The sequence below is a fragment of the Zophobas morio genome, unplaced genomic scaffold, assembly GCF_036711695.1.
Source record: "Zophobas morio isolate AGI-343-1 ecotype UQ-CSIRO unplaced genomic scaffold, CSIRO_AGI_Zmor_V1 ptg000040l, whole genome shotgun sequence".
NCBI lineage: Eukaryota > Metazoa > Arthropoda > Insecta > Coleoptera > Tenebrionidae > Zophobas > Zophobas morio.
In genome coordinates, this window is record NW_026972145.1 from 570,907 (window position 1) to 596,773 (window position 25,867).

General features: G+C 32.0%; 2 protein-coding genes and 2 long non-coding RNA genes across 4 annotated transcripts in view; 2 read left to right on the forward strand and 2 right to left on the reverse strand.

Annotated features, from left to right (window-relative positions):
- The window catches only part of LOC135140472 (synaptotagmin-7), a 905,289-nt gene that overhangs the window by 116,666 nt on the left and 762,756 nt on the right, over positions 1–25,867 (forward strand). The window lies entirely within an intron of this gene.
- LOC135140727 (uncharacterized) lies at positions 4,089–4,915 on the reverse strand. The gene is made up of 3 exons (XR_010282290.1): positions 4,501–4,915; positions 4,391–4,439; positions 4,089–4,332 (listed from the first exon to the last, which is right to left on the reverse strand). It is a non-coding gene; the product is annotated as an uncharacterized LOC135140727 (long non-coding RNA).
- Positions 5,168–9,120, reverse strand: LOC135140657 (uncharacterized). Its single transcript, XR_010282277.1, has 3 exons — positions 8,844–9,120; positions 5,671–5,768; positions 5,168–5,621 (listed from the first exon to the last, which is right to left on the reverse strand). It is a non-coding gene; the product is annotated as an uncharacterized LOC135140657 (long non-coding RNA).
- Positions 11,203–11,700, forward strand: LOC135140286 (zinc finger CCCH domain-containing protein 13-like). Its single transcript, XM_064070778.1, has one exon. The coding sequence runs from the start codon at positions 11,203–11,205 to the stop codon at positions 11,698–11,700; it is 498 nt and encodes a 165-aa protein (XP_063926848.1).

Here is a 25,867-nt window from a genome sequence, read left to right on the forward strand (position 1 = left end):
CGAAAAATTGCAAATGGAAGAAACGAAAAATTGAAAAATAAAAAATTAAAAAACGGAAAATAAAAAATTTAAAAGCTTCAAATTGAAAATGTAAAGAAGAGAAAAATTAAAGAATCGAAAAATCGAAAACCCGAGAAGATTTAAATCGAAAAATTGGGAAATCTAAATACTAAAGAAACAAAAAAAAATGAATAAGCGAAAAATAAAAAAAAAATTGAAATACAAAAATTATAAATTGGGAACACTGAATAATCGGATAATTGAAAAAATAAAGATATACCTAATTATTTTTACTAGATACACATTTAAAATGAAAATTAGAAAAACTCAAATTCAAGAAACGAAAAATTAAAAAATGGGGAAAATGAAAAATTTTAAATTAAAAAAACGGAAACTAAAAAATCTAAACGTTTCAAAACAAAAATTCAAAGAATAGAAAAATCAAAGAATCGAAAAATTGGAAAATCTATAAAATTAAAAAAACAAAAAAATGGAAAATTGAAAAATTCCAAACCGGAAGATTGAAAAAAATACATAAATTGGAAAAACTGAAAAATAGCATAATTAAAAAAATAAAAAAAATTGAAAGGAAAAATTGAATAATAGAGGAACTTAAAAATCGGAAAATTATAGAATCGTCAGAATGACAAAACTCAAAAACTGTAACACTGAAGATCAGAAAATTAAAAAAATAAATATGTATGGAGAAATTGAAAAATTGAAAAATCGAATAAATGATAAGTTTAATATCCAATAATTTTTTTTTTAAATTATAAATATTACTAGATACACATTTAAAATGAAAATTAGAAAAACTCAAATTGAAGAAACGAAAAATTAAAAAACTGTAAGACCGGAAGATCGGAAAATTTAAAAAAATAATATATATCCAGAAAATGAAAAATTAAAAATGGAAAAATTGAAAAACCGAATAAAGTCAAAAGTTTTCAAATTCAATAACTGGAAAATTTTACAAATTATAATAGTTGCAAATTGAAAAATTGAAATTGAAATCTAAGTTGCAAATCGAAATTTTGAAGAAATGAAAAATTGAAGAATCGAAAAATGAAAACTCAAAAAATTTTAAATCGAAGAATTAGGAAATCTAAAATTTAAAGAAACAAAAAATGATGAAAAACTGAAAAATTCCAAACCGAAAAATTGAAATCGAAACGAAAAGTGAAAAATTAAGTTCTGAAGGATCGTTAACCCAAAAATTGTAAAATCGAAAAATTATAGAACCGTTAAAATTGTAAAATTCAAAAACTGTAACATTGAATGATCGGCAAATTAAAAAATTAAATATGTATCGAGAAACTGAAATATTAAAAATGGAAAAACTGGAAAATGGAATAAACGAAAAAGTTGTAAATTCCAATAATTGAAAAAATTTGCAAATTATAACTATTATTAGATACATATCTAAAACGAAAACTAGTAGTAACTGAAAAATCTAAAATTGAAAAAATGAAAAATTAAAAAATCTAAACGTGTCAAATCAAAAATTCAAACAAAAGAAAAATTAAAGAATCGAAAAATTGGAAAATCTGTAAAATTAAAAAAACAAAAAAATGGAAAATTGAAAAATTTTAAACCGACAGATAGAAAACATTAAAATTGAAACAGGAAAATTGAAAAATAGAGAAACTTAAAAATCGGAAAATTATAGAATCGTCAGAATGACAAAATTCAAAAACTGTAAGACCGAAAGAGCGGAATATTAAAAAAATTAATGTGTATCGAGAAAATGAAAAATTAAAAATGGAAAAATTGAAAAACCAAAAAAAGTCAAAAGTTTTAAAATCCAATAACTGGAAAATTTTGCAAATTATAATAATTATTACTAGATGCACGTTTAAAATGAAAATTAGAAAAATTGCAAATTGAAAAATTGAGAAACTTATAAGTTATAAGTAGAAAAACTATAATAATTATATAATAAAATAAAAAAAATTTGGAATCGTCAAAATTGTAAAATTCAAGAGCTGTGACATTGAAAGATCAGAAAAATTAAAAAACTAAATATATATCGAGGAATTGAACAATTAAAAATGGAAAAATTGAAAAATCGATAAACGAAAAAGTTGTAAAATCCATGATTGAAAAACTTTACAAATTATAATTATTATTAGATACATATCTAAAACGAAAACTAGATAGTTTGCAAATCGAAGAAACGAAAAATCAAAAAGTCGAGAAACTGAAAAATCTGAAATTGAAAAAGTGAAAAATAAAAAAAATCTAAAAGTTGCAAATCGAAAATTTGAAGAAATGGAAATTTAAAGAATCGAAAAAATGAAAACTCGTGAAATTTTATATCAAAAAATTGGGAAATTTAAAAACGAAACATCCAAAAATTAAAATTGAAACAAAATATAATTTGAGAACTCTGAAAAATCGAAACGAAAAATTGAAAAATTAAAGACTCGAGAAACTTAAACAAAAAATGCAATAGATTAATGCTTAATTCTTATTATTTTTATCCAATAAAATTAGTAAACTTGACATTTTGTGGTTAAAAAATTTAAATCATTGGACAAAAATTTTATGATTATGGAGAAAAAGACAACAATTTTATTTTTTTATGGTATTTCTTCGCAGGATTATGGCCACAAGAACATATTTGATGTTCATAAAAATGTGTCCTCACTTTCAACATTGTTTTGAAACAAAACCCATTTCCCAAGAGCACGAATACAGCAGACGCCCCCCTTAAAACAGTATTCTTCCTGTCAAAAATCGTCCTCATGGTCGCGTTACCTCAACAATAACCCCCACCCTCATCCCGACTGATAAAGCCCCGGCCGCTCCGTCAATTAATCGAACAAAGAAACGTCAAAACCAGAAACAAATTTAATCTTCCAGCTCCATGCCGGCTTCACGTTAACAAAAAAATGATTTCCATGAGTTTGACAAATTGGCAAACGGCATTATGGGCTTACCGAGTCCGTCGTCTCCATTGAACTTTTTTCCCCTTGAGAAAAAAAATCTCTATTCTTTCCCTATTAAGCCCACCTGGCGCGTCTTTAATCGCGTTACGTCAACGTAAACATCGCCGGTCGGCAATTAAAGCCCTGATTACGGGCCGGTTCATTTAATTACATTAAGTAATTAGTTCCGGTTTAATCACATTCTCGACTGTATTAGGGCATACGATTTCGCGCTATTTGTCCGAGGAAAGGTGAGGAACTGATCAAAGCTTTGTGATAGTGGCAGCTAACAAGATAAATTGGGTTTCGTGGTTTCGTACTTTCGTTGGGGGGTGTTGGACTCGAACTTGTGTTATACTGTGGTATTAATGTTGTTAACACACAGTTAGTTTTGAGTGGGGCGACCCCCGAGAGTTGAGTCATTTTGCGTGAGGGTTGTTTGTGGGACGAAATTAAGGTGTCGAGGTGGAGGTTCTTAGGGGGTTTTTATTAATTCATAGTAATTGACGAGCGACATTTGGACGTGGGTGGGCTTTTATTAACGCTACAGTTTTTGGTGGGGTAATGAGTAAATTAATTAAGACTTTGTATTAATTAAGGTTTTATTAATTATTCAGAGAATGGCACGGCGTTTGGCTAAATATAGAGAAATAGGGGCAATGAGAGCATTTTTAAGTATGTAGTAATAAATTTTTAGTCTGTTGGAAGAAGATTCGTCAAAACGACCCCACACTGAAAAAAGTAAAATTGTAAATTTACAGTAATTATCGTTGGTTACCGGTTGCCCTGATAAATGCTGTAAATTTACAATGCTAATTTAAAAATTACTTGTCACTGTGAAAAATAAAAAGTAATTTTACAACAGTTTTGTAAATTATTTGGTAAGTTTACTATTCTGTTTGTAATGTATTTTTACAATAAAAACAGTAAAATTTAGGTTGTTTTGTATATATACCATATGTTATTGTTATTATTATTATTATTATTATTTTTATTCTTGTTTAGTGTAAAAAAGCACAAAAAATTGTGTAAACATTTATTGTAAATATGACAAAATATCAAAATAAAAAAACATTAATAGAAAACATACCTATATCTAAACTTAACTAAACTTAACTAACCTATAAGTAACATATATCTGTCTAAATGTCTCTTAACTTCCTCATGAGACTGAGCACCTTTTTTTTGGAGGCTGATAACTTGCGCGATTTGCTTCCACTGTCGGGATGGATTTTTAAAAAATATCTCTGAATCATTTCGAGAAATGTGGACGTCTCCTTCGGGTAGTGTAAATTAAAAATAAAGTACAAAGAAAAGCAACATTCTAAAGCTTGAAAAAAGTCTTTGCACTGTACCACCCTTTCTTTTTCCATATATATATAGAACTGATTTTCGACAGTACCTAAAATTGAAACTCGTATGTAAAAAGTATCAGATTGCAGAATTTTTTTTACGCTTACAGTTGATAATGCACGGTTCGTTTTGTGTAATTTCAATCATAGCTTCATCCTAAAATATTAAAGAACACGATAATAAACAATAATTAATCGCTGACAAAGACATTGTATACCTGAAATTTGAGGTAAAAGGCCCCATAGATATTTTCCTGGAAATATCTTGCAAACACTTCTAAAGCAATTATTTCTGCCGAATCCCGTCTTACGTCTTTGCTGATGATAATTTTATGTTGTAAGCCAAAATTTACAATTTTTTCTGCTTTTAATTGTAAATTCGTTGTAAGATTGCTTATGTTTCCGTTCGTAACTTTGTTAAAATGCCATTTTATGGCTTCTACTTTAAAAAGGACGGGCCATTGGTCTTTTATGTTAGTGATACTTGGAGGATCGACATTGTTGATGAACGCCCTTTGTTCTGCAAAAGTTTCTTCCAAAAGGTGGAAAAACTCGTCTGAAGCATCATCTAAGAAGGTATTTAATTTGTTTTTAGCTGCAGCGCCAGCTTTTTGATAAGGTGGTGCCCATTGGGCGCATCCTGCCGTTGCGTTTTTCTTAATTTTGGCAAGATGTAGTGGTGTTTCAGGTGATGTGAATACCGGCCGTTTATGCGGCCTTTTTAGGTAATGGTACCGTTCTTGCAATTTTGTTTTTAAACTAGCAGTACCATCTCCCAGAACCACACCATCATCGTCGTAATCTCTAAAGGTTGCGGGATATTTATCGACCATTTTAAAAGAAACGATTTTAAAAGCTTTTGACGGAATCGATTCACTGATTTGTTTCATTTCGTTTACAACAATGTGGACAATTTCAGTAATAGCATATTTGTCCCGTTTGCCTTGGGCACAACATTGGAGCATATCTTGTGGAATTTTCTCCCAAGGTATTACAAAATTGGTCCAGGAAAATTCTAAATTGCAATTAGATGCTTGTATGGTGCAATCCAAAGAAGACGAGTCATTATTCAAAAATTCCGTTGCACCACTGATACATTCGTTACTTTTAGTGGAAGCAATAGTCTCTGTTGAAGTCAGTGACATGAAAGAATGATTATTGAGACCACTGGATGATTCACTTATTTCACACTGGGATTGAGACGACAACCAAACTTGACCCGGTTCTAACAAAATTAAAGTTTCATGTTTTACAGCAATTAATATTTCCTCTTCCTCAACTGGTGTTCCATCTGATTCTAGTACAACAGTCGCGCCATTAATTTCAAGTTTTTGAGATGCTGAAAAAAGACAATGATGTCTGAATATAAAATAATATTTATAACTTACCTTTTAATATTAAATCAACGTAAACATTTCCAGGTTCTTTTATTAAGATTAGTCCCTTCTTTGTACGTGTTTGGTCCCATACTTTGAATAAATGCATCCTAAACAAAACACAACACCCAGTTTATTGCTAAACATAAATTATTAAATTATTAAAATATAAAATATTAGAATTTTTTTTTTTATATTTTAATAATTGATTACATTGTTAAAACTATTATGCTAATAATATGATAAAGGAACACTTAAAGAATAACTCACAAATTTTCTTATGATTCATACTTACAACAATTACCTACAGTTCTTTTGTTACCTACTGTATTCTTTCTGAGCAATGATGGTTATGGGTAAATTTAAGTAACATATTATACTGTTAAAATTGCTATGCTAAAATAAAGACAAACAAATGTTCAGACTTCGAAATAAAATTAATACTCCTAAATAAAAACTTAAAACTTACACAACTTACAAATTCTCGAATGGTTCTGACTTAAAACTATACACAGTTTTTTTGTTACTTTCGGTTTTTTGGAGCAATGGTTCTGGATGAATTAAGCTATCATAATTTACAACTGACAAATTTTGATTTTTAAAATTAGAATCAGTGTTGTAATACAAACCTATTTCACAATCATATGTTATTTTTAATGTAGTTCCAATGAAACAAATGTTATCAAAAAATTCATCAATAACTATGTATTGAATCGAACATAATTTATATGCACCATAATCGTCAACACCAAAACAAACTACGGCATGTTTTTGGTAAGTAATTCCTCTAAATATGACTTTTGAAGATACAAAACATTTTGTAGTTTTAAAAGCACCTTCAATTTTAGTGGATAGAGTCGGCAGATAATTATTCGAATTGTAGATTTGGGATTCATCTGCTATTACTTTGGTGCTGAACAAAGTATTTTGTGAATACAACAGAGCCTGTAACAATTGGTGTTTATGAGAAAGAGAATATAAAACATTTTTATAATTCGTTGAATGTTTGACAATTCGTTTAAAGTACTGATGCTTACTTTCAAACCTCATGGTCCATAGATATCTCAATGGCCCAAATTGTAGTATCAGTTGTGGATAATGCAATAAATAATGATGTTTTGGTTTTAAAGATTCTTGTGGTAGTACTTCTTTGCGTTTATGTAAATAATCTATTATTAACTCTTTTAAATAAGCTATCTGACCCACTGAGACTTTGTAACTTAATAAAAACAGAACTATTTTCCTAAGAATTAAAATAGCATTCCATGCTTTATTATTTGTTAATGTTTTATTTTCTAGTGCAAACGGCAATATTATTATTAACCACATATTTTGATGAGCTGTACCTGAAAGTCTCTCGGATTTTTTTAGCAGTGGTATATCGACTTTTTTTTCTCCTTCAAATTTTAAGACTTTTAATGTAGAATTTAATTCTTGGAAACATATTTCTTTAGCATTAACCAACTGATCAAGAGTTAATATTAAATCGGATTGTACAACTCCTTCGAAAAGATCATGTGCAATACATGGTGGTAAACCAGGATTAGCGACATGAAAAAAGCTTAATGTATTAAAAACAGAATCAGATTTTACACCTCTATAAGATCCATTAGTTGCTAAACTCATATTAACATCGTAAATATAGGAATTTTTTGTTCGACGTTCACATATTTTTGTTAAACCGTCATTTTTGTTTACTTTGTTAATATAACAATATCTACAAAAAAATCCAGATAAACTAAAGTTTTCATTGTAGCCGCCAATTTGGTGACTGCCAAGATTATCACCAACTACAGCTACCAGTGCTCCTTTTAAACATTTAACTTCAGAGCATGATATCTGGATATTAACACCTTCTTCAAGTTTTTTCAAGTGCTGAAGTAGATTTTTTAAAACCATTGCAAATCCAAATTGTTTTACATCTTTTTCATAAATTAATGCAAGTAGTTGAATATGTTCAACTTGAGATCGGTGCCAAGTAGGGAGATTTGTAAATATAGCATAAAGGCCTATAATTTTATGTTTTTTTTTGGAAGCACCTAAAGGATTACATATTTCAAAAGTATCCTGATATAAAATAATTTGAACGGCTTCAACATTTTCTTTAAAAAAAATATTATTTCTGAAGCAACTTCCATCCTGAATATCTGAAAAAACATCAGTATTTAGTGAAACGTTTTTTTTTATTATGAAACTGTTTATAAAACGATTCTGTTTTCATTAATTCTGTGATTGTTTCTATTATGGGCACATAAAAATATTTCGAATTTTGATTTAATTCAACGCACACAGGACTTACGTAATTAAAATATTTCTTATAATACTTGCTTCTACAAAACTTACTTCTTAGCTTACCGCCTTTAGAATTGTGAGCTAGGTTAAACAAATTATTTTCAATAATTTTTTTCTCAACTTCGAAGTTAGAAGCTTGTAAATTTTTAATGATAAAATTTGTGTTTAGATCGTTAACATCAGAGAGTCCGTTGATTAATAATTGTAAAGATTTATTTGACAGAAAAAATTTTGATTCTAATGTTAAGTACAATGAACTGAGTAATTTTAAACTGACCTCTTCCAAATTTTCAGTAAAACATTGTGACAAATCATCGCTATCATGTGTTTTTTCTTCAACATACTCTATATTTGTCGTTATACTTTTACTAGTTGATGGCAAATTAATATCTGACTGGGTGTCTTCATATTCACATTCGTTTTTCAGGGATGACTTCAAAAAATGTTTCCTAAAGATATGTTGCTTGAAAATCGTAACTCTGGAAAATACAGAATTACATTCGCTTGACAGTGGACATTTTATTGTAACCCCTCTTTCAATGTGCTTATTTACATGAGCAACAAACTCTTTTTTAACATCGTTTTTGTAATCACATTTGATCACATTACAGCTATAAGATATTTGAGAAGTTAAACGTTTTTGTTGATTTCTAGGATAATTATGTTTTCTGTATACATGAAATTTAAAACGATTATATGACTTAAAATTTAAAGTGCAACCAATCTGTAGGCATTTAAATCTAACTCCAGTCATGTTGCGATGAAACTTTTGATGTATTTGATATTTCTCTATCGATTTAAGATTCATTTTACAAATATCACAAGTAAACATCTTCAAATCTTCAATTACAAATAATGCAAATCAGTATGGCGGGTATGAAGTTTAGACTTACCTGTACACGAGGAGACCACACGTTTGTCCAGACAACACAAGTAATAATGCGTCACTTTAACCGAATATGCGCACGCAAGCAGAAAAAATTACATACACGTTGTAAATATACTGGTTTCGATGCGAATTCACAACGTTGCTCTTTATTTACAACTGGCCAAGGTAAATTTACCAATTTGATGGAAATATTACATTCTTTATTGTATATTTACTGATCAATTGTACATAAATTAATTAAAATTACCTTATCAAAAGGAAATTTACCGTAAGTACGGCAAAAGTTCTGCGTTTTTTGTAATATTACAAAGAAATTAAATATCGCATTAGATTTCTTGTAAAATTCACCTGAAAAATGATGTATTAGATTTGTGAATTCACGACGACTTTTTTCAGTGCAGCGTCCCCTTGGAAACTAAAAACTCCGCGAAAAAGCTCAATTAAAATTTAAATAATAGCATCCCCCGAACAAATCGGTTTTTCTCAGCAGATTTTATTCTTGGCGATCCGTTACCAAACTTTCACCATTTCAACTACCCCTCATAAAAACTGCCATAAACCCCGCACTCAATCCGCCACAAAATAAAACCACCCCCTCATTTCACCTGTCACAACAACCCCAAAAACGCGTAGTACACCCCCACACGAGCCCTAAACACCACACAAAGCTACAAAGAGCCTCGGCCACCTTCGGCGCGCTCTGAATAGATCGCTTTGTATTATGGTGCAAATTCGAGCCCCTCCTCCATTGAAAGCTTAACTTTTCCACTCGACGTCCCGTCTATGAAAACTTGTTAATTAAAGTCAGCCTTTCGGGCTCTTCGCTGTCATTTGCATAACTGTGGAAAAAATCGCGAAAATCTGCAATGCGCCACTTAATTGGCCCGCGTTTGGCCCCGGCCGGATTCAATTTATCGCTTTCGGGTCGTGCGGTTTCGATTAAACGGGGAATTCTCGGCGCTTATTGAGATACGTTTTATTTCGGACTGGGGCAGGTATTTACGAAACATTAACGGAAACGTTGCAGAGGTTAAAGTCGAAGAGCAAATTGGTTTATTGGGCGGATTCTTCGCGCTCGAGAGGGTGGTGCTCTTCAAGGGAAACTATTTTATTGTGTATAGAGTTTCAGTTTTGTAATAATTTAATATAATAAAAGTATTGTGTTATTGTTATTCTTGAATAGTGATTTATAATCAATAAAATAACGAAACAATTTAACCATGTGTCGTACGTAATGACAGAGGTGCGACTGAAGACTGATCTGAAAATGGGGAGAATGAGGGAATGGAGTCATTGGGAATCATGGAAGGAGAGACAGGGAGGGAAAGGAGAGAAAAGAAAGAAAGAAAGAAAGAAAGAAAGAAAGAAAGAAAGAAAGAAAGAAAGAAAGAAAGAAAGAAAGAAAGAAAGAAAGAAAGAAAGAAAGAAAGAAAGAAAGAAAGAAAGAAAGGAGAGAGAGGAAAGCGTGGGAATCTGGAATCAAAGCGAGAGAAGAAGTCAGGGAAAGGAAGATGAAAAAAAGAGTGAGAGTCAGAGATAGAGATACAGAGAGGAGAAAAAATGGAAATCAGAGAAAAAAGAGATTGTGAATGATTGAATTAGATAGAGAGAAGAGAGAAAGTAGTAGTCATGGTAGTCAGAGAGGGAGAGATAGAAGAATGTGGATTTAGTAAAGAGAAAATAAAGAGAGAGAATAGAAATCGAAAAATCGAAAATTTGATACACCAAATATTCAAACAATTGAAACTGGAAAAGTAAAAAATCGGAAAATCAAAAAAAAACGAAAAATTGAAAATCGAAAAATCGAAAATTGAAAATTGGAAAAAGAAGAGTACAAAGGGTGCGAAACTGGGAGGAGATGACGATAGCGAGGAATAAAACGGGATAAAAGAGAGAATGTGAGTAGAGAAAAAGTCAGAAGGAATGAGTGTGGGAGAAAGAGAGAAACAGAGAGAGAGGAAGGTAAGAATAAAGAAAGGAAGAGGAAGAGCAGGACATTGTGCAGAAGCTAAAGTGGCAGTCAGAGATAGGCAGAGAATCAGAGAGACTTGAAGAGAGTGGGAGTCTGAGAGATAGAGAAAGAGAGCGTGTGGTAGTGAGGGAGCATGAGAATCAGGGAATGAGATGTGAGAGAAGAAGTCAGAAAAAGAAGGATAGGAGAAATAGTGGTACTCAGAGAAAGAAAAGAGAGAGTAAAAGTCTGAGAAGGACAGATAGGAGAAAAGGGTGAGAGTCAGAGAGAGAAGAGAGGGAGCGGGCATCGAGAGATAGGAAAGGGAAAATGAAGGAGGGGATGCCATAAAAAAGGCAAATAGACACACATGTAGAGGAAAAGAATAGAACGGAATAAACAAGAGTACGAAATGAGAGAGAATCGTCCAGAGAGAATGGGAGTCAGGGCGGAAAGAGAGAATGCGAGAGTGAGGGGGAGAGAGAGAAGAGAGATAAATAGTCAAAGAGAGATTGGGAATCAGAAAGATCGGGGAAGGAGAGTTGGAGTCCAAGAGAGAGGAAAAGAAAAAGAGATGGGAAAGAGAATGGAAGTCAGAAAGAGAGACACACAGAGAGAGGAGGGAGAATTGGAATCAGTAGAAAAAGAGAGAGGGAGAGTGAGTGAGGGAATCAGAGAGAGAGCGAGAGAGAGAGAGAAGAGAGAGAAGAGAGCAAAAAAGTCAGAGAGAGAGAGAAGAGAGAGAAGAGAGCAAAAAAGTCAGAGAAAGACAGACACAAGGGAGTGGAGTTATTGGGAATCAGAAAAGAGGAGAGAAAAGAAAGGGAGGGGAGAAAAAGAGAGGGAAATGAGGAAAGCATGGGAATCAAAGAGAGAGAAGAGAGAGAAGAAGTCAGGGAAAGGCAGATAGAAGAAAGAGTGGGAATCTTAGAGAGAGAGAGAGAAAAGAAAGAGAAGTAGTCATAGAAAGTCAGATGGGAGAGAAAGTGGTGGTCATGGGGTCAGAGCGGGAGCAACAGAAGAATGTGGGTGGAGACAAGAGAAAGAGAGAGAAAGAAAGGTGGAGAATGGGAACCGGAGAAAAAAGAAAGGAGGGAGTGTACGAGTGGGAGAGAGAAAAGAAATTAGAGAAAGATAAGTTGAAAAGCGAAAGATCGAAAAATCGACGATCGAAAATTTGATGTATCAAATATTCGAAAAATTGAAAAATCGAAACATCGAAAATTGAAAATTGGAAGGAGGAGAGGGAGAGAGGGAGAGAAAGAGAGGGCGAATGAGGAAAGCATGGGGATCACAGAGAGAGAAGAGAGAGAAGAAGTCAGGGAAAGGCAGATAGAAGAAAGAGTGGGAGTCTTAGAGAGAGAGAAAGAGAGAGGAGAAAAAATGGGAATCAGAGAAAAACGAGAGAGAGTGAAAGAGGGAATCAGAGGGAGAGAAGAAAGAGAAGAAGTCATAGAAAGACAGATAGGAGAGCAAGTGGTAGTCATGGGGTCAGAGCGGGAGCGACAGAAGAATGTGGGTGGAGAAAAGAGAAAATAAAGAGAATGGAGCAAGAGAGAGAAAGAAAAATGGAGAATGGGAACCAGAGAAAAAAGAAAGAAGAGAGTGTAGGAGTCGGAGACAGAATAGAAATTAGAGAAAGATAAGTTGAAAAGCGAAAGATCGAAAATTTGATGTATTAAATATTCGAAAAATTGAAAAAACGAAAAATCGAAAATTGAAAATTGGAAGGATCTAAAATCGTAAATTCAAAAGATTCAAAATCGAACAAATCGGAATTTCGAAGAATCGAAAACTTAAAATTGAAAATTCGAAAAATTAGAAAATTAGATGAATCAAATATTCAAAAAATCGAAAATTTAGCTTTCGAAAAATCGATGATGGGCAAATCGAAAATCAAAAAGTCGAAGATTCGAAAATCGAGATTTCGAAAACTTGAAAAATCCAAAATCTAAAAATCAAAAATCGGAAACCCAAAATTCTATATGTCAAATATGCGCAAAATCGAAAAATCTAAGATTTAGATTTCGAAAAATTGATCGATAAATCAAAAAATCAGAAACCGAAATATCGAAAACTGAAAATCTAAAATTCTAATATTGAGATTTCGAACAATCGAAAATCGAGGACTTGGAAATTCGAAAAAACGAGAATCGAAAAATCGAGAAATCGAAAATTAAAAAATTCCAAAAGTCGAAATTCGAGATTTCAAAAAATCGGAAACTGGAAAATCGAGAAACCAAATTATTGAAAAACCGAAAAAAGAGATTTTGAAAAATCGAAAACGGGATATTGAAAAACCGGAAAATTGAAATATCGAAAATCGAAGAAATCACAAATTCGAAGAATCGAAAAGTTTAAATTGAAAATGCGAAAAATTAGAAAATTAAATGAATGAAATATTCGAAAAATCGAAAATTTAGATTTCGAAAAATTGATGATAGATAAATCGAAAATCAAGACATCGAAGACTCGAAAATCGAGATTTCGAAAAATTGAATAATCCAAAATCTAAAAATCAAAAACCGAAAATCCAAAATTTTACAAGTCAAAAATGCGCAAAATCGAAAAATCTAAGATCTAGATTTCGAAAAACCCATGATCAATAAATCAAAAAATCTGAAACCGAAATATCGAAAACTGAAAATCTAAAATTCTAATATAAAAAATTCGAACAATCGAAAATCGAGGAATTGGAAATTCGAAAAAACGAGAATCGAAAAATCGAGAAATCGAAAATTAAAAAATTCGAGAAGTCGAAATTCGAAATTTCAAAAAATCGAAAACTGGTAAATCGAGAAATCAAAATATTGAAAAATCGAAAAAAGAGATTTTGAAAAATCGAAAACAGGAATATTGAAAAGTCGGAAAATTGAAATATCGAAAATCGAAGAAATCAAAAATTCGAAGAATCGAAAAGTTTAAATTGAAAATTCGAAAAATTAGAAAATTAAATGAATGAAATATTCGAAAAATCGAAAATTTAGATTTCGAAAAATTGATGATAGGTAAATCGAAAATCAAGACATCGAAGACTCGAAAATCGAGATTTCGAAAAATTGAATAATCCAAAATCTAAAAATCAAAAATCGAAAATCCAAAATTCTACAAGTCAAAAATGCGCAAAATCGAAAAATCTAAGATCTAGATTTCGAAAAACCCATGATCAATAAATCAAAAAATCTGAAACCGAAATATCGAAAACTGAAAATCTAAAATTCTAATATTAAAAATTCGAACAATCGAAAATCGAGGAATTGGAAATTCGAAAAAACGAGAATCGAAAAATCGAGAAATCGAAAATTAAAAAATTCCAAAAGTCGAAATTCGAGATTTCAAAAAATCGGAAACTGGAAAATCCAGAAACCAAATTATTGAAAAACCGAAAAAAGAGATTTTGAAAAATCGAAAACGGGATATTGAAAAACCGGAAAATTGAAATATCGAAAATCGAAGAAATCACAAATTCGAAGAATCGAAAACTTTAAATTGAAAATTCGAAAAATTAGAAAATTAGATGAATCAAATATTCGAAAAATCGATGATAGACAAAATTAAAAATCGAGCTTTCGAAAAAATGAAAAATTCAAAATCTAAAATTCAAAAATCAAAATTCTATAAGTCAAATATACGCAAAATCGAAAAATCCAAGATCTAGATTTCTAAAAATCCACGATCGATAAATCAAAAAACCAGAAATAGAAAATCAAAAATTCTAATATTGAGATTTCGTATAACCGAAAATCGAAGAAATGGAAATTCGTAAAAAGGAAAATTGAAAAATCAAGAAATCGGAAATTAAAACATTCGAAAAATCGAAAACGAGTATATTGAAAAATCGAAGAATTGAAATATCGCAAATCGAAGAATCCGGAATCCAAAATTCGAAAATCTACATTTCGAAAAATCGAAAATCAACAATTCGATTAATCAAATACTTATTCCAAAATTGGAAAGATCGAAAACTAGATTTCAAAAAATCAATGACCGACAAATCGAAAAATCGAAGAATCAAAAATTCGGAAAACGAGATTCTAAAAATGGAACTTGAAAAAATGCAAAATCAAAAAATCAAAATTGGAAAATCGTAAATTCGATAAATCAAATATATGCAAAATCAAAAAATCCAACATTTAGATTTCGAAAAATCGATATAGGAGAGAGAGTGGGAGTAAAAAAGAAGGAGGGAGTGGGAAAAGAAGCGGAAAGATTAAAAATGACGAAAAACGGAGAGGAAGAGCGGGAACTTGAGCAGAGTAAAAATTGCGAGAAACAGAGAGGAGATAACGATAGAGAGGGATAAAGCGGGGTGCAATGGAGAATGTGCGTAGAAAGAATAGGAGACAGAAAGAGAGAAAGAGGGAGAGAGAGGAAAGAGGAAACGAAGGAAGTGGTGAAAGATTGGCAAGAGCTTTAGTGGTAGTTAGAGATAGGCAGAGAATCAGAGACTCGAAGAGATAGAGAAAGAGAGAAAATGGGTGTTAGAGGAAGAAGAGAAGAGAGAGTGTGATAGTGAGAGAGTATGAGAATCAGGGAAAGAGATGTGAGAGAAGAAGTCAGAAAAAGAAGGATAGGTGAAAGAGTGGTACTCAGAGAAAGATAAGAGAGATAAAAAGTCAAAGAGAGAGTGGGAATCAGAAAGAGAGCGGAGGGAGAGTTGGAATCGAAGAGTGAGAAGAGAAAGACAGGGGGGGTGAGGGAACGAAGGAAGGCGTAGGGGAAAAATTGAAAGTGACGGGAAAGGGGATGTTGAGCAGAAGCGGAATCGAGGGAGAAAGAAGTGTAAAAAGCGTCAAGGACAGAGAGGAGATAAGGCTAGAGAAGGACAGAAGAACAGATGTGAGGAAAGTGAGTGTGAAAATGGCAATGAGAGAGAAGGAGGGGGATAGGGAGAAAGATTGAGAGAAAAAAGGAAGAGAAACGAAAGGGAAGAACAAAATTTCGTCTTTTTAGAACATATTTTCGGATATAATTCTTCGAAAATATCTACATAGCGATTTTTAGAATTTAAAAAAAAAAAGAAATTTCAGGCCGAGACTACAAACACACTATATTTTTCGAATAAGAACGAATTTGGCGATTTTTAGGAAACTTTTTGAAAAGCTCAATTTTTCCATTAAGAAATTTTCGACCATTTTCCGACCACTTTCGAAAATTGCTCAAACACACTTTCTTCTAGATTTAGACCTCCAGAATTTAGTTTCAGAGTCATTTCTTGGAAGATTTCAAGCACTTTTCGAGAATCCTTAAAATGAAACGTAACAAATTTTGTGAAAATTTGGCAATTTGAGTTTTAACCCGAATATTTGAGCCTTCCTACCCCTCATTCCTAGCCACGTCGTTAAATTTCACTGAGAAGAAAGACCAACAATCTTAGACTACATTGTTTTAGTACCTCTATTGTTGACTTCGTACAAACCCAAATGTACACAAAAAAACTCAAAGTGTCCCTTTTCCACGTACTCCAACAAATATTTATACAAAATAAACCCCAACCATTTCTTGCTTCCGTTTCCAGCCAGCGCATTCCACCCTGGCGGCAATTTAGCAACAATTCCAACCCCCTCCAGGCAATTCGCACATAAAGTGGGCGTTAATAATCCCGTCTTTGTTCCGGCCACCCACTCGGCCAATTTCAACCCCCCATCCCGAATTCATCTCGGGCGCAATACAACAATCAAAAGCGAAAGAAGCGCGATATGTAATTAAAATCCGCGAAAACATGTATCGCACGAACAAAGGTTATCGCAAATTAAAAGCCGACGTGATAAAGGCCGCAATCTGACGCACATCAGATAGTGGAATTATTTATAGATTTAATTTATTCAAGCGTTTCTTTCATCAGCGTTCGACGCATGAAAAAATTCTGTTTTATTTACTCGACAGCTTCTTTTGTAAACTCCCCTTGCAACAACTCGATCGTATTTATTGGATCAGAAAAAGCTGAGAAAAGGCGGAAATTCAAAGCGCGGAAAGACTTGATAAAGGGGCGGCGGGGGAGCGGCGCGGAAGGGTGCTCGGTTTTGAAGTTTGCTGCTAGAAGCGACGCCTCATCGTAGAAAAATTGAAACAAGTTATTTTTTTTCTTCGTCGTATCTACGCAACTTATTAGCAGATTTACTAATAAATTATTATTTGCTGAAGAAAGATCTGTGAAGTAATTGTCGAAAGTTACCATCGCATGCAAAAGTATTGTCGAGGTGTTACACTGCTCCGCCTCCTCACTACGGGTTTTCATAATCTCTAAACACTGATTGAAAAAAGTAGAGAAGAACAAAAAATTCCTGCTTTGATTACAGAAAATTTTGAACTCGAAACGAGAACTTTTTGAGAAATTATTTTAAACCACCTTGAAGTTTTTTTCAAGCACTTTCCAAAATAAAATTCAATCTTCATCTCACAGAATATAAAATAGGCCAATGAGATTGAAAAGTGGAGGTAGGTGGGGTTAGTTTCATATTTTTTGTTTAGACTCCTATATTTTTCAATATAAAATCCACTTTTCGTCCAATGACAAGAATGATCAAGAAGAAAACGGGGCGCGTGGGCGTGGCCACTTTGATTTTCTTTGCCTAGATTCAATCACTTGTCAAAATAAAATTCGTCTTCGTCTCACAGTAATATAAGGAGCCAATGAAATTCAAAAGTGGAGGTGGGTGGGGTTAGTTTTACATTTTTGGTTTAGTTTCCAGATATTTATCAACATAAAATCCACTCTTCGTCCAATAAAACGAGTGATCAAGTAGAAAGGGGGTGGGTAGGCGGGGCTCCTTTGAAGTTTTTTTTCAAGCCTTGATTCGACCACTTTCCAAATTAAAATTCAGTCTTCATCTCGTAGTCAATAAAATGAGCCAATGAAATTCAAAAGGATAGGTAGGCGGGTTCAGATTTACAGTTTTTGTTTAGATTCCACTATTTATCAATATAAAATCCACTGTTTGTCCAATAAAATGAGTGATCAAGAAGGAACGGGGTGGGTGGGCGGGGCCACTTTGATATTTTTACGTGTAGATTTGACTGCTTAACAAAATAAAGTTCAATCTTCATCTCACAGAATATAAAATAGGCCAATGAAATTGAAAAGTGGAGGTAGGTGGGGTTAGTTTCATATTTTTAGTTTAGACTCCTATATTTTTCAATATAAAATCCACTTTTCGTCCAATGACATGAATGTTCATGAAGAAAACGGGGTTCGGGGGCGGGGCCACTTTGATTTTCTCTGCGGAGATTCAATCACTTGTCAAAATAAAATTCAATCTTCATCTCACAGTAATATAACGGACCAATGAAATTCAAAAGTGGAGGTGGGTGGGGTCAATTTTACATTTTTGGTTTAGATTCCAGATATTTATCAACATAACATCCACTCTGTGTCCAATAAAACGAGTGATCAAGTAGAAACAAGATGTATTTTGCCTTTTTTTAAATGATATATGTAGTATTCTTTGGACAATACGACACTTAAAAATTTTAAGTTCTTGTAAAGAAATAAGTATTTTGCAGTTAAGCTCCGCCCCCTGGTTCACGGCCAATAAAAAATAATCACAATTGAGACAGGGTGGGTGGGCAGGCTTACATTTTGCTTTTATTATGAAAAAAAAAGGCGAAGTATAAGGCCCGCCCACCCACCCTACCTCGATTCTGATGTATTTTTTTTTATTCGTCGTAAGGCGAGGGGCGGAGCTTAATATTAAAATCCTCATTTTTCTACGAGAAATGACCATTTTAAACAAGTTTTAAGTTTCTAAAAATAAAAACCACTTCACAATCGAGATAGGGTGGGTGGGCGGGGTATATTATTACTTAAGAATATATTTCACATAGTAATTTCTCGTAGAAAAATAATGATTTTACAATTAAGCTCCGCCCCTCGGCTTACAATGAAAAAAAAATCAGAATTGAGGTAGGGTGGGTGGGCGGGACTTATATTTTGCCTTTTTGTTTTAATATGTGTAGACTTCTTTTCACAACTTTGGAGTTTTTTTCAAGCCTTGATGCGACAACTCTACAAATTAAAATTCAATCTTCTCGCAGTAAACAAAATGAGCCAATGAAATTCAAAAGTGTATGTAGGCGGGGTTAGATTCACAGTTTTTGTTTAGATCCCACTATTTATCAATATAAAATCCACTTTTCGTCCAATAAAATAAGTGATCGAGAAGAAAACGGGATGGGTAGGCGGGGCCACTTTGAAGTTTTTTCATAGATCCAATCACTTGTCAAAATAAAATTTTATTAGGAAATTCATGTACGTGGTAAAAGACTAACCCAAATTTGTTTAATCATCCCCACCAATAATTTAATGACGTCGCTTCGAAATTGCACATAGTAGATGGGTTTTAGATTGTATTAAATAACATAGTCCTAGACATTAAAAGAGTCTGGAAGTCGAAATCTACGAAACAGTTTCTTAGGTAATTTTTGAAGGTGGTCAAAAAAGGGTCGAAAATTTCATAATGGAGGAGTTTTGAACAACTAAGCTTCTGGAAACGTTGGCCTAAAACCCAAAATAATCTAAAATACGGATCTCGGGGCCAATTTTCGAAACAATCGTGTTAAATTCGAATTTTATAAAAATCCTAAAAGTAAACGAAAGCAGGGTGTTGATAGTCCCGGACCAAGATTTCAGGTGAAAATTTTCTTTCAAATTAAAATAACAAACTGTTGACAAAAAGTTTGTTGTGGTTTCTGCTGAGTTACGAGTTTCTAAATTATAATTAATTATAAACATCCTCGGATCGATTTTTCCGAAATAATACAAAACTTCACCACAGTTTTGTTTATATTACGCATTACGCATTCATAAGATAGTCAAAATTATATCTAAAAATAAATATTCATACCTATAGGGTACAGCTTGTAACATTTTTGTAAAAAATAATAAACATTCGAAAGCATTGTTTATGATAAATTTATCATTAAAGCTTATGAATAATAAATAATTTCTCTGATATTATTATGTAGTTATCTCATTTTTCAGTTCAACGGACAGTTTTTCCTATATTGTTTTTTCTAATAGTTGACGTTTCCATGACCTGACTTAAGATTAACGTTCACGATTTGTTAAATTTGGTTAAACGTCAACCACTCTGTTGCACTCGCTGTACCTTTGCCACTCCACTCTTTCCCAGCCGTCGATTAAATTATCCCCGACACGCTCCTAATTGAGTCGCCCTATACATGCGCTACCCACTAGCCGTAAAATGTAATCAAGTCGGTCATCTGAATACGAGGCCGACAAAAATTGACACAAAGCGAATTTAGCTACGACCTTCGTCGGCTGTCGATCGCCCGAAGACAGAGACAGTGTGACAGATCCCAATAAAGATAACCTCTACCCCCCAGTTCATCCCGCACGATACACCGTCCGTTCCGGTATCTAGGAAGTCCAATTTTAGCCGCCGGAAAAATCCCGAGGCGCGTGGATCGGGTTAGGGGCAATTGGCGGTTTGGGGGCAATGCAGAATTAAGGAAAGTTTCGTCGGTTTATTTACTGTATCAAAGATAACAACGTGGGCTTAGCGATAATGGACTGCAATGAAGGGTATTCGGAGGGTCGTGCAGATTGCCGGGATGTTTTGTTGGGTGCTGCAGTGATAATATTTGCTCACGGTGTAGTAACGGGGAGGTTTTCAAGGTCGAGGTAGTAGTAACGGCGGAACTTTGAAGATCGTTACGGTTGTGTTAAGAATTTATCCGGTTTCCGCAGGTGCGTGCACGCACCCTCACCCCCAATTTCGACCCATGTTTAATGCAACTCCACAAGAATGTTTAATTTGCGCAAACGGCACAGACTCGGGTCGTTTATTCTGGACGATGGATTAAGACGCAACCCCATCGAGCCACATGCCCTGAGGGGATTCGCTGGTGAAAAGGGTTCAATCAACCAAAAAATGTGACAGAAATATCGTGAAAAAGCACCATTGTCTTGTGTTTTTTCCTCTTTTTTGTGTGTTAAAGATAAGATAATCGGATTAACTTTCAAAAATGACACAGAGATCTGAAGATCTTCCAAACTTAACAAGACACTAGGGTTCTTTCAAACTTTTTCAAAAATAAAACATCATCAACCCCACGATTCATTCATATTTCGATTTTGGAAACAATGTCTTCTACTTTGTATGGATTTTTATGTGTTCTTAAAATTAAAATGCTCGAAAATTTGAAAAAATCGAGAAATTTAAAAAAAAAATAAAAATAAAAACTAAAGATGTCAAGAATTCGAAACATAAAAAAATCGTTAAACCGAAAAGTTGAAAAATCAAAAAAAAACGGAAAATTTGAAAATCCAAAATTTAAAAACCGAAAAATCGGATAATTAATAATCGAAACATCGAAAAAGCGAAAATCCTTCGTTTACTATTTCCTCCCTCTCTCTCTTTGACTTCCAGTTCATTTTTGACTCCCCCTCTCTCCTATATCGATTTTTCGCAATCTAGATTTTTGATTTTTCGATATTGCAAATATTTGATTTATCGAATTTTCGATTTTCGATTTTTGATTTTGGATTTTTGAATGTTCGATTTTTCGAAATCTCGATTTTCGAATTTTCGATTTTTTGATTGTTTGAATTGTCGGTCATCGATTTTGCGAATTTCGAATTTTCGATTTTTTGAATATCCGATTCTGGATTCTTCGATTTTCGATATTTCAATTTTTCCGTTTTTCAATATTCCCATTTTCGATTTTTCAAAATCTCTTTTTTCGAGTTTTCAATTTTTGGATTTACGATTGTTCAATTTTTCGATTTTTTGAGATCTCGAATTTTGACTTCGAAATTTCGAATTTTTTAATAAAACATCATCAACCCCACGATTCGTTCATATTTCGATTTTGGAAACAATGTCTTCTACTTTGTATGGATTTTTAAGTGTTCTTAAAATTAAAATAGGCGAAAATTTGAAAAAATCGAGAAATTTAAAAATAAAAAAAAATATAAATGAAGAAATGAAGATGCCAAGAATTCGAAACATAAAAAATCGTTAAACCGAAAAGTTGAAAAACCGAAAAAACGGAAAATTTGAAAATCTAAAATTTAAAAACCGAAAAATCGGATAATTAATAATGGAAACATCCGAAAAGTAAAGAATCGAAAAATCGAGAAATCTAAAACTCAAAAGATCGAGAAATCGACTAGTCGAAAAATTAAGAAACTGAAATAGGCCAAAATTGAAAAATCAAAAAATTTAAAAAAATCGAAAAGTTGAAAAATTGAAATATTGAGAGATCGAAACATTCGAAAAATTCGAAAAATTGAAATATCCAAGAACTGAAATGAAAACTCCAGTAATTTAAAAATCTAAAATTTAAAAATTGAGAAACTAAAAATCGAGAAAGTAAAAAAATCGACACATCGAAAAATCCAAAAGTCAAAAATCGAAAAGTCGCAGAAAAACTGAAAATGATAGAAAAACTGAAAAATGAAAAAACTGAAATACCCAAAAGCTGAGAATCCAAAAAACTGCAAAATTGAAGAATCAAAACCTTTAAAAAAAATTGAAAAATTGAAATATGTATTTAAAAAGCGTAAAATTGAAGATTTGAGGAACTGGAAAATCGAAACAGTCGATTAATTGAAAAATCGAAAAATTGAGATTTTAGAAAAGTCGAAAATTGAAAAATTGAAAATCGAAATACGTATTTAAAAAGCGTGAAATTGAAAAATCGAAACATCGAAAAACCGAAAATCCGAAAAGTAAAGAATCGAAAAATCGAGAAATCTAAAACTCAAAAGATCGAGAAATCGACTAGTCGAAAAATTAAGAAACTGAAATAGGCCAAAATTGAAAAATCAAAAAATTAAAAAAAATCGAAAAATTGAAAAATTGAAATATTGAGAGATCGAAACATTCGAAAAATTCGAAAAATTGAAATATCCAAGAACTGAAATGAAAACTCCAGTAATTTAAAAATCTAAAATTTAAAAATTGAGAAACTAAAAATCGAGAAAGCAAAAAAATCGATACATCGAAAAATCCAAAAGTCAAAAATCGAAAAGTCGCAGAAAAACTGAAAATGATAGAAAAACTGAAAAATGAAAAAACTGAAATATTCAAAAGCTGAGAATCCAAACAACTGCAAAATTGAAAAATCAAAACCTTTAAAAAAAAAACGAAAAATTGAAATATGTATTTAAAAAGCGTAAAATTGAAGAATTGAGGAACTGGAAAATCGAAACAGTCGATTAATTGAAAAATCGAAAAATTGAGATTTTAGAAAAGTCGAAAATTGAAAAATTGAAAATCGAAATACGTATTTAAAAATCGTGAAATTGAAGAGGACAAAAATTGAAAATAGTAAAACTGAAACATTGGAAAATTGAAAATCGAGAAATTGAAAAAACGAGAAATTGTAAAATCGAAAAATTTAATAATAAATAATCTGAAAACTCCCTAAACTGAAATTTCGAAAAATTGACAAATGAAAGAAAAACTGAAGAACGGAAAAATAATAAAAAAATTGAATAATTGTGAAATCAAAGTCAAAAAAGTGAAGTCGAAAAATCTAAACCTTACAAAAAAATCGAACAATTGGAAAATCAAAGACCTGAAATATTCAAAAATTGAAGAATTGAAGAACTGGAAAATCGAAACAGTCGAAAGTGAAGAAATGGAAAAATCAAAACTTCGATTAATTGAAAAATTGAGAATTTTGAAAAATCAAAAATCGAAAAATCGAAATATGTATTTAAAAATCGTAAAATTGGACAAAAATTGAAAAAACGTGAAACTGAAACAACGGAAAATTGAAAATCGAGAAATTGAAAAATTGAGAAACTGTAAAATCGAAAAATTGAATAATGAATAATCTGAAAAATCCCAAAACTGAAATTTCGAAAAATTAAAAAATGAAAGAAAAATTATAGCTGAACTGAAAAATCAAAAAATCAAAAAAGTGAAGTAGAAAAATCAAATCCTTAAAAAATTGGAAATTCCAAAAATTAAAAACCAAAAAAATTTGAAAAATTGAAAAACCCAAAGTTTATGAAAGTCAAATTTGAAAAATTGAAAAATCGAGATATTTAAAAGCCATAGAATTGAAGAGGAGAAAAACTGGAAAAACGTAAAATTGATACATCGGAAAATTGGGAAATTGAAAAATAAATTGGGAAATCAAAACCTTAAAAAACAGAAAAATTGAAAAATCGAAAAATCAAAAATGTGAAGTCGAAAAATCGAAACTTAAAAAAAAATCGCAAAATTGAAAAGTCAAAAACCTGAAAATTTAGAAAAGTCAAAAATTGAAAAATTGAAAAATCGAAATACGCATTTAAAAATCGTGGAATTGAAGACGACAAAAATTGAAAAACGTAAAACTGAAACATCGGAAAATTGAAAATCGAGAAATTGAAAAATTGAGAAACTGTAAAATCGAAAAATTGAATAATGAATAATCTCAAAAATCCCAAAACTGAAATTTCGAAAAATTAAAAAAATGAAAGAAAAACTATAGCTGAACTGAACAATCAAAAAGTCAAAAAATTGGTCTAAAGAGCGTAGACAGTACTTCCCTCGCTGTCGGAAACTTGACAACTGCATGCCTATTGTGTTTTTTTTTTCTCATTACATTTTTGTAGTGGGAATTAAAAAAAAATTGTGATGACGTCATCAACATTTTTGCAAGGACACGTATATCAGTTGGGATAGATGTAGTGTAATACTAAGAATAAAATTATTGTATTCTCAAATTTTCGGGAAAATGAATTGGGTCGTTTTGAATATTGATTTCTTATAATCAATAAAATAACGAAACAATTTACTCACGTATACGGCGCCGGTGTGTAATATCTAGAGAGCGGATTTCTGTCGGGCTAGGCAAGGCCAAACTCGGTACGGCTCGTACGGGATGCGAATTCATTGCGGTTGCGGACTGCACTTCGTTTATTTGAGATTAGAATAACGCTGTTTCGTTGCACTTTGCTGTTAATTCCCGTTCTCATTTACTTAGCCGTTTGATTAATAAATCGTTAATTATATTTATGGAATTAGTTCTGATTAAATTCAGTGATTATCTATCACCCGCTACTGATTCCCGGCGATCCAGCGCGTCCCCACCTATAATCGTGACGTAGCCCGACAAAAATCCGCTGTCTAGTAATATGAAGGGCAACAGAAAATCGTTTATGTATAAACATTCTTAATTTAAGATGACAAGCGTAACAACATACATGAGAGTCAAACAGAGAAACTGTAAACAAAACGACCACGGTTTTATTGCTTCGACTTCAGCTTATTATATAAAACATTGGGTTTTATTTTAATTCTTGACGGTGAAATTCACAATTGGTTGATTATAAACATGTCTATTTCACATTCGCGGAACCAAGTGAGCGCATAAAACAAATGCAGGTCTGTAATGTTAAAGTCGATCTAAATAAGCGTGCTACCCTTCTGTTTCAACCGAGTTTTTCCTTTAACAAATTTTGTGTCTACCAAATTGGGTTGGTTGGGGTGTAATACTAATAATAAGTGTTGCCTTTAATTTAATCAATAAAATAAATTGACTTCATTAATTTTTTTGAACCACCTCTTAAGAAAATCTAAAAAATATGAATGGAATGATAAATCACAAGTACAAACTCATCATATTTTTTGCATTTTAGATAGGATTTATTCAGCAAATTTTAAGGGTGACGTCATCAATTTTTTTATGAGGTATGAACAAATACATTTTGAACAAAAGTTTACCATGCTTATAATAACTTTAAAATATTTCCAAGATTTCAAAGCATTCGGTTTTGTAATTCCTGATTAAATCGATAAAATAAATTCACGCCTTCATTAATTTTTTTGAGTCACCCTGCATATGCAAATCCAAAAAATATGAATGGAGTGATAAATTACAAGTACAGACTCATCATATTTTTACAGTTTGGATAGGATTTATTCGGCAAACTTTCGAGCTGACGTCATCAAGTTTTTGGAGGGGATAAGCAAATATATTTTGACTAAACATTTATTATGCTCTTTATGACCTTAAAACATCTGCAAGATTTCAGAGCATTCTGTTTTGTAGTTCCTGATTAAATCAATAAAATATATTTACGCATTCATTAATTTTTTTGAGTCACCCTGTAT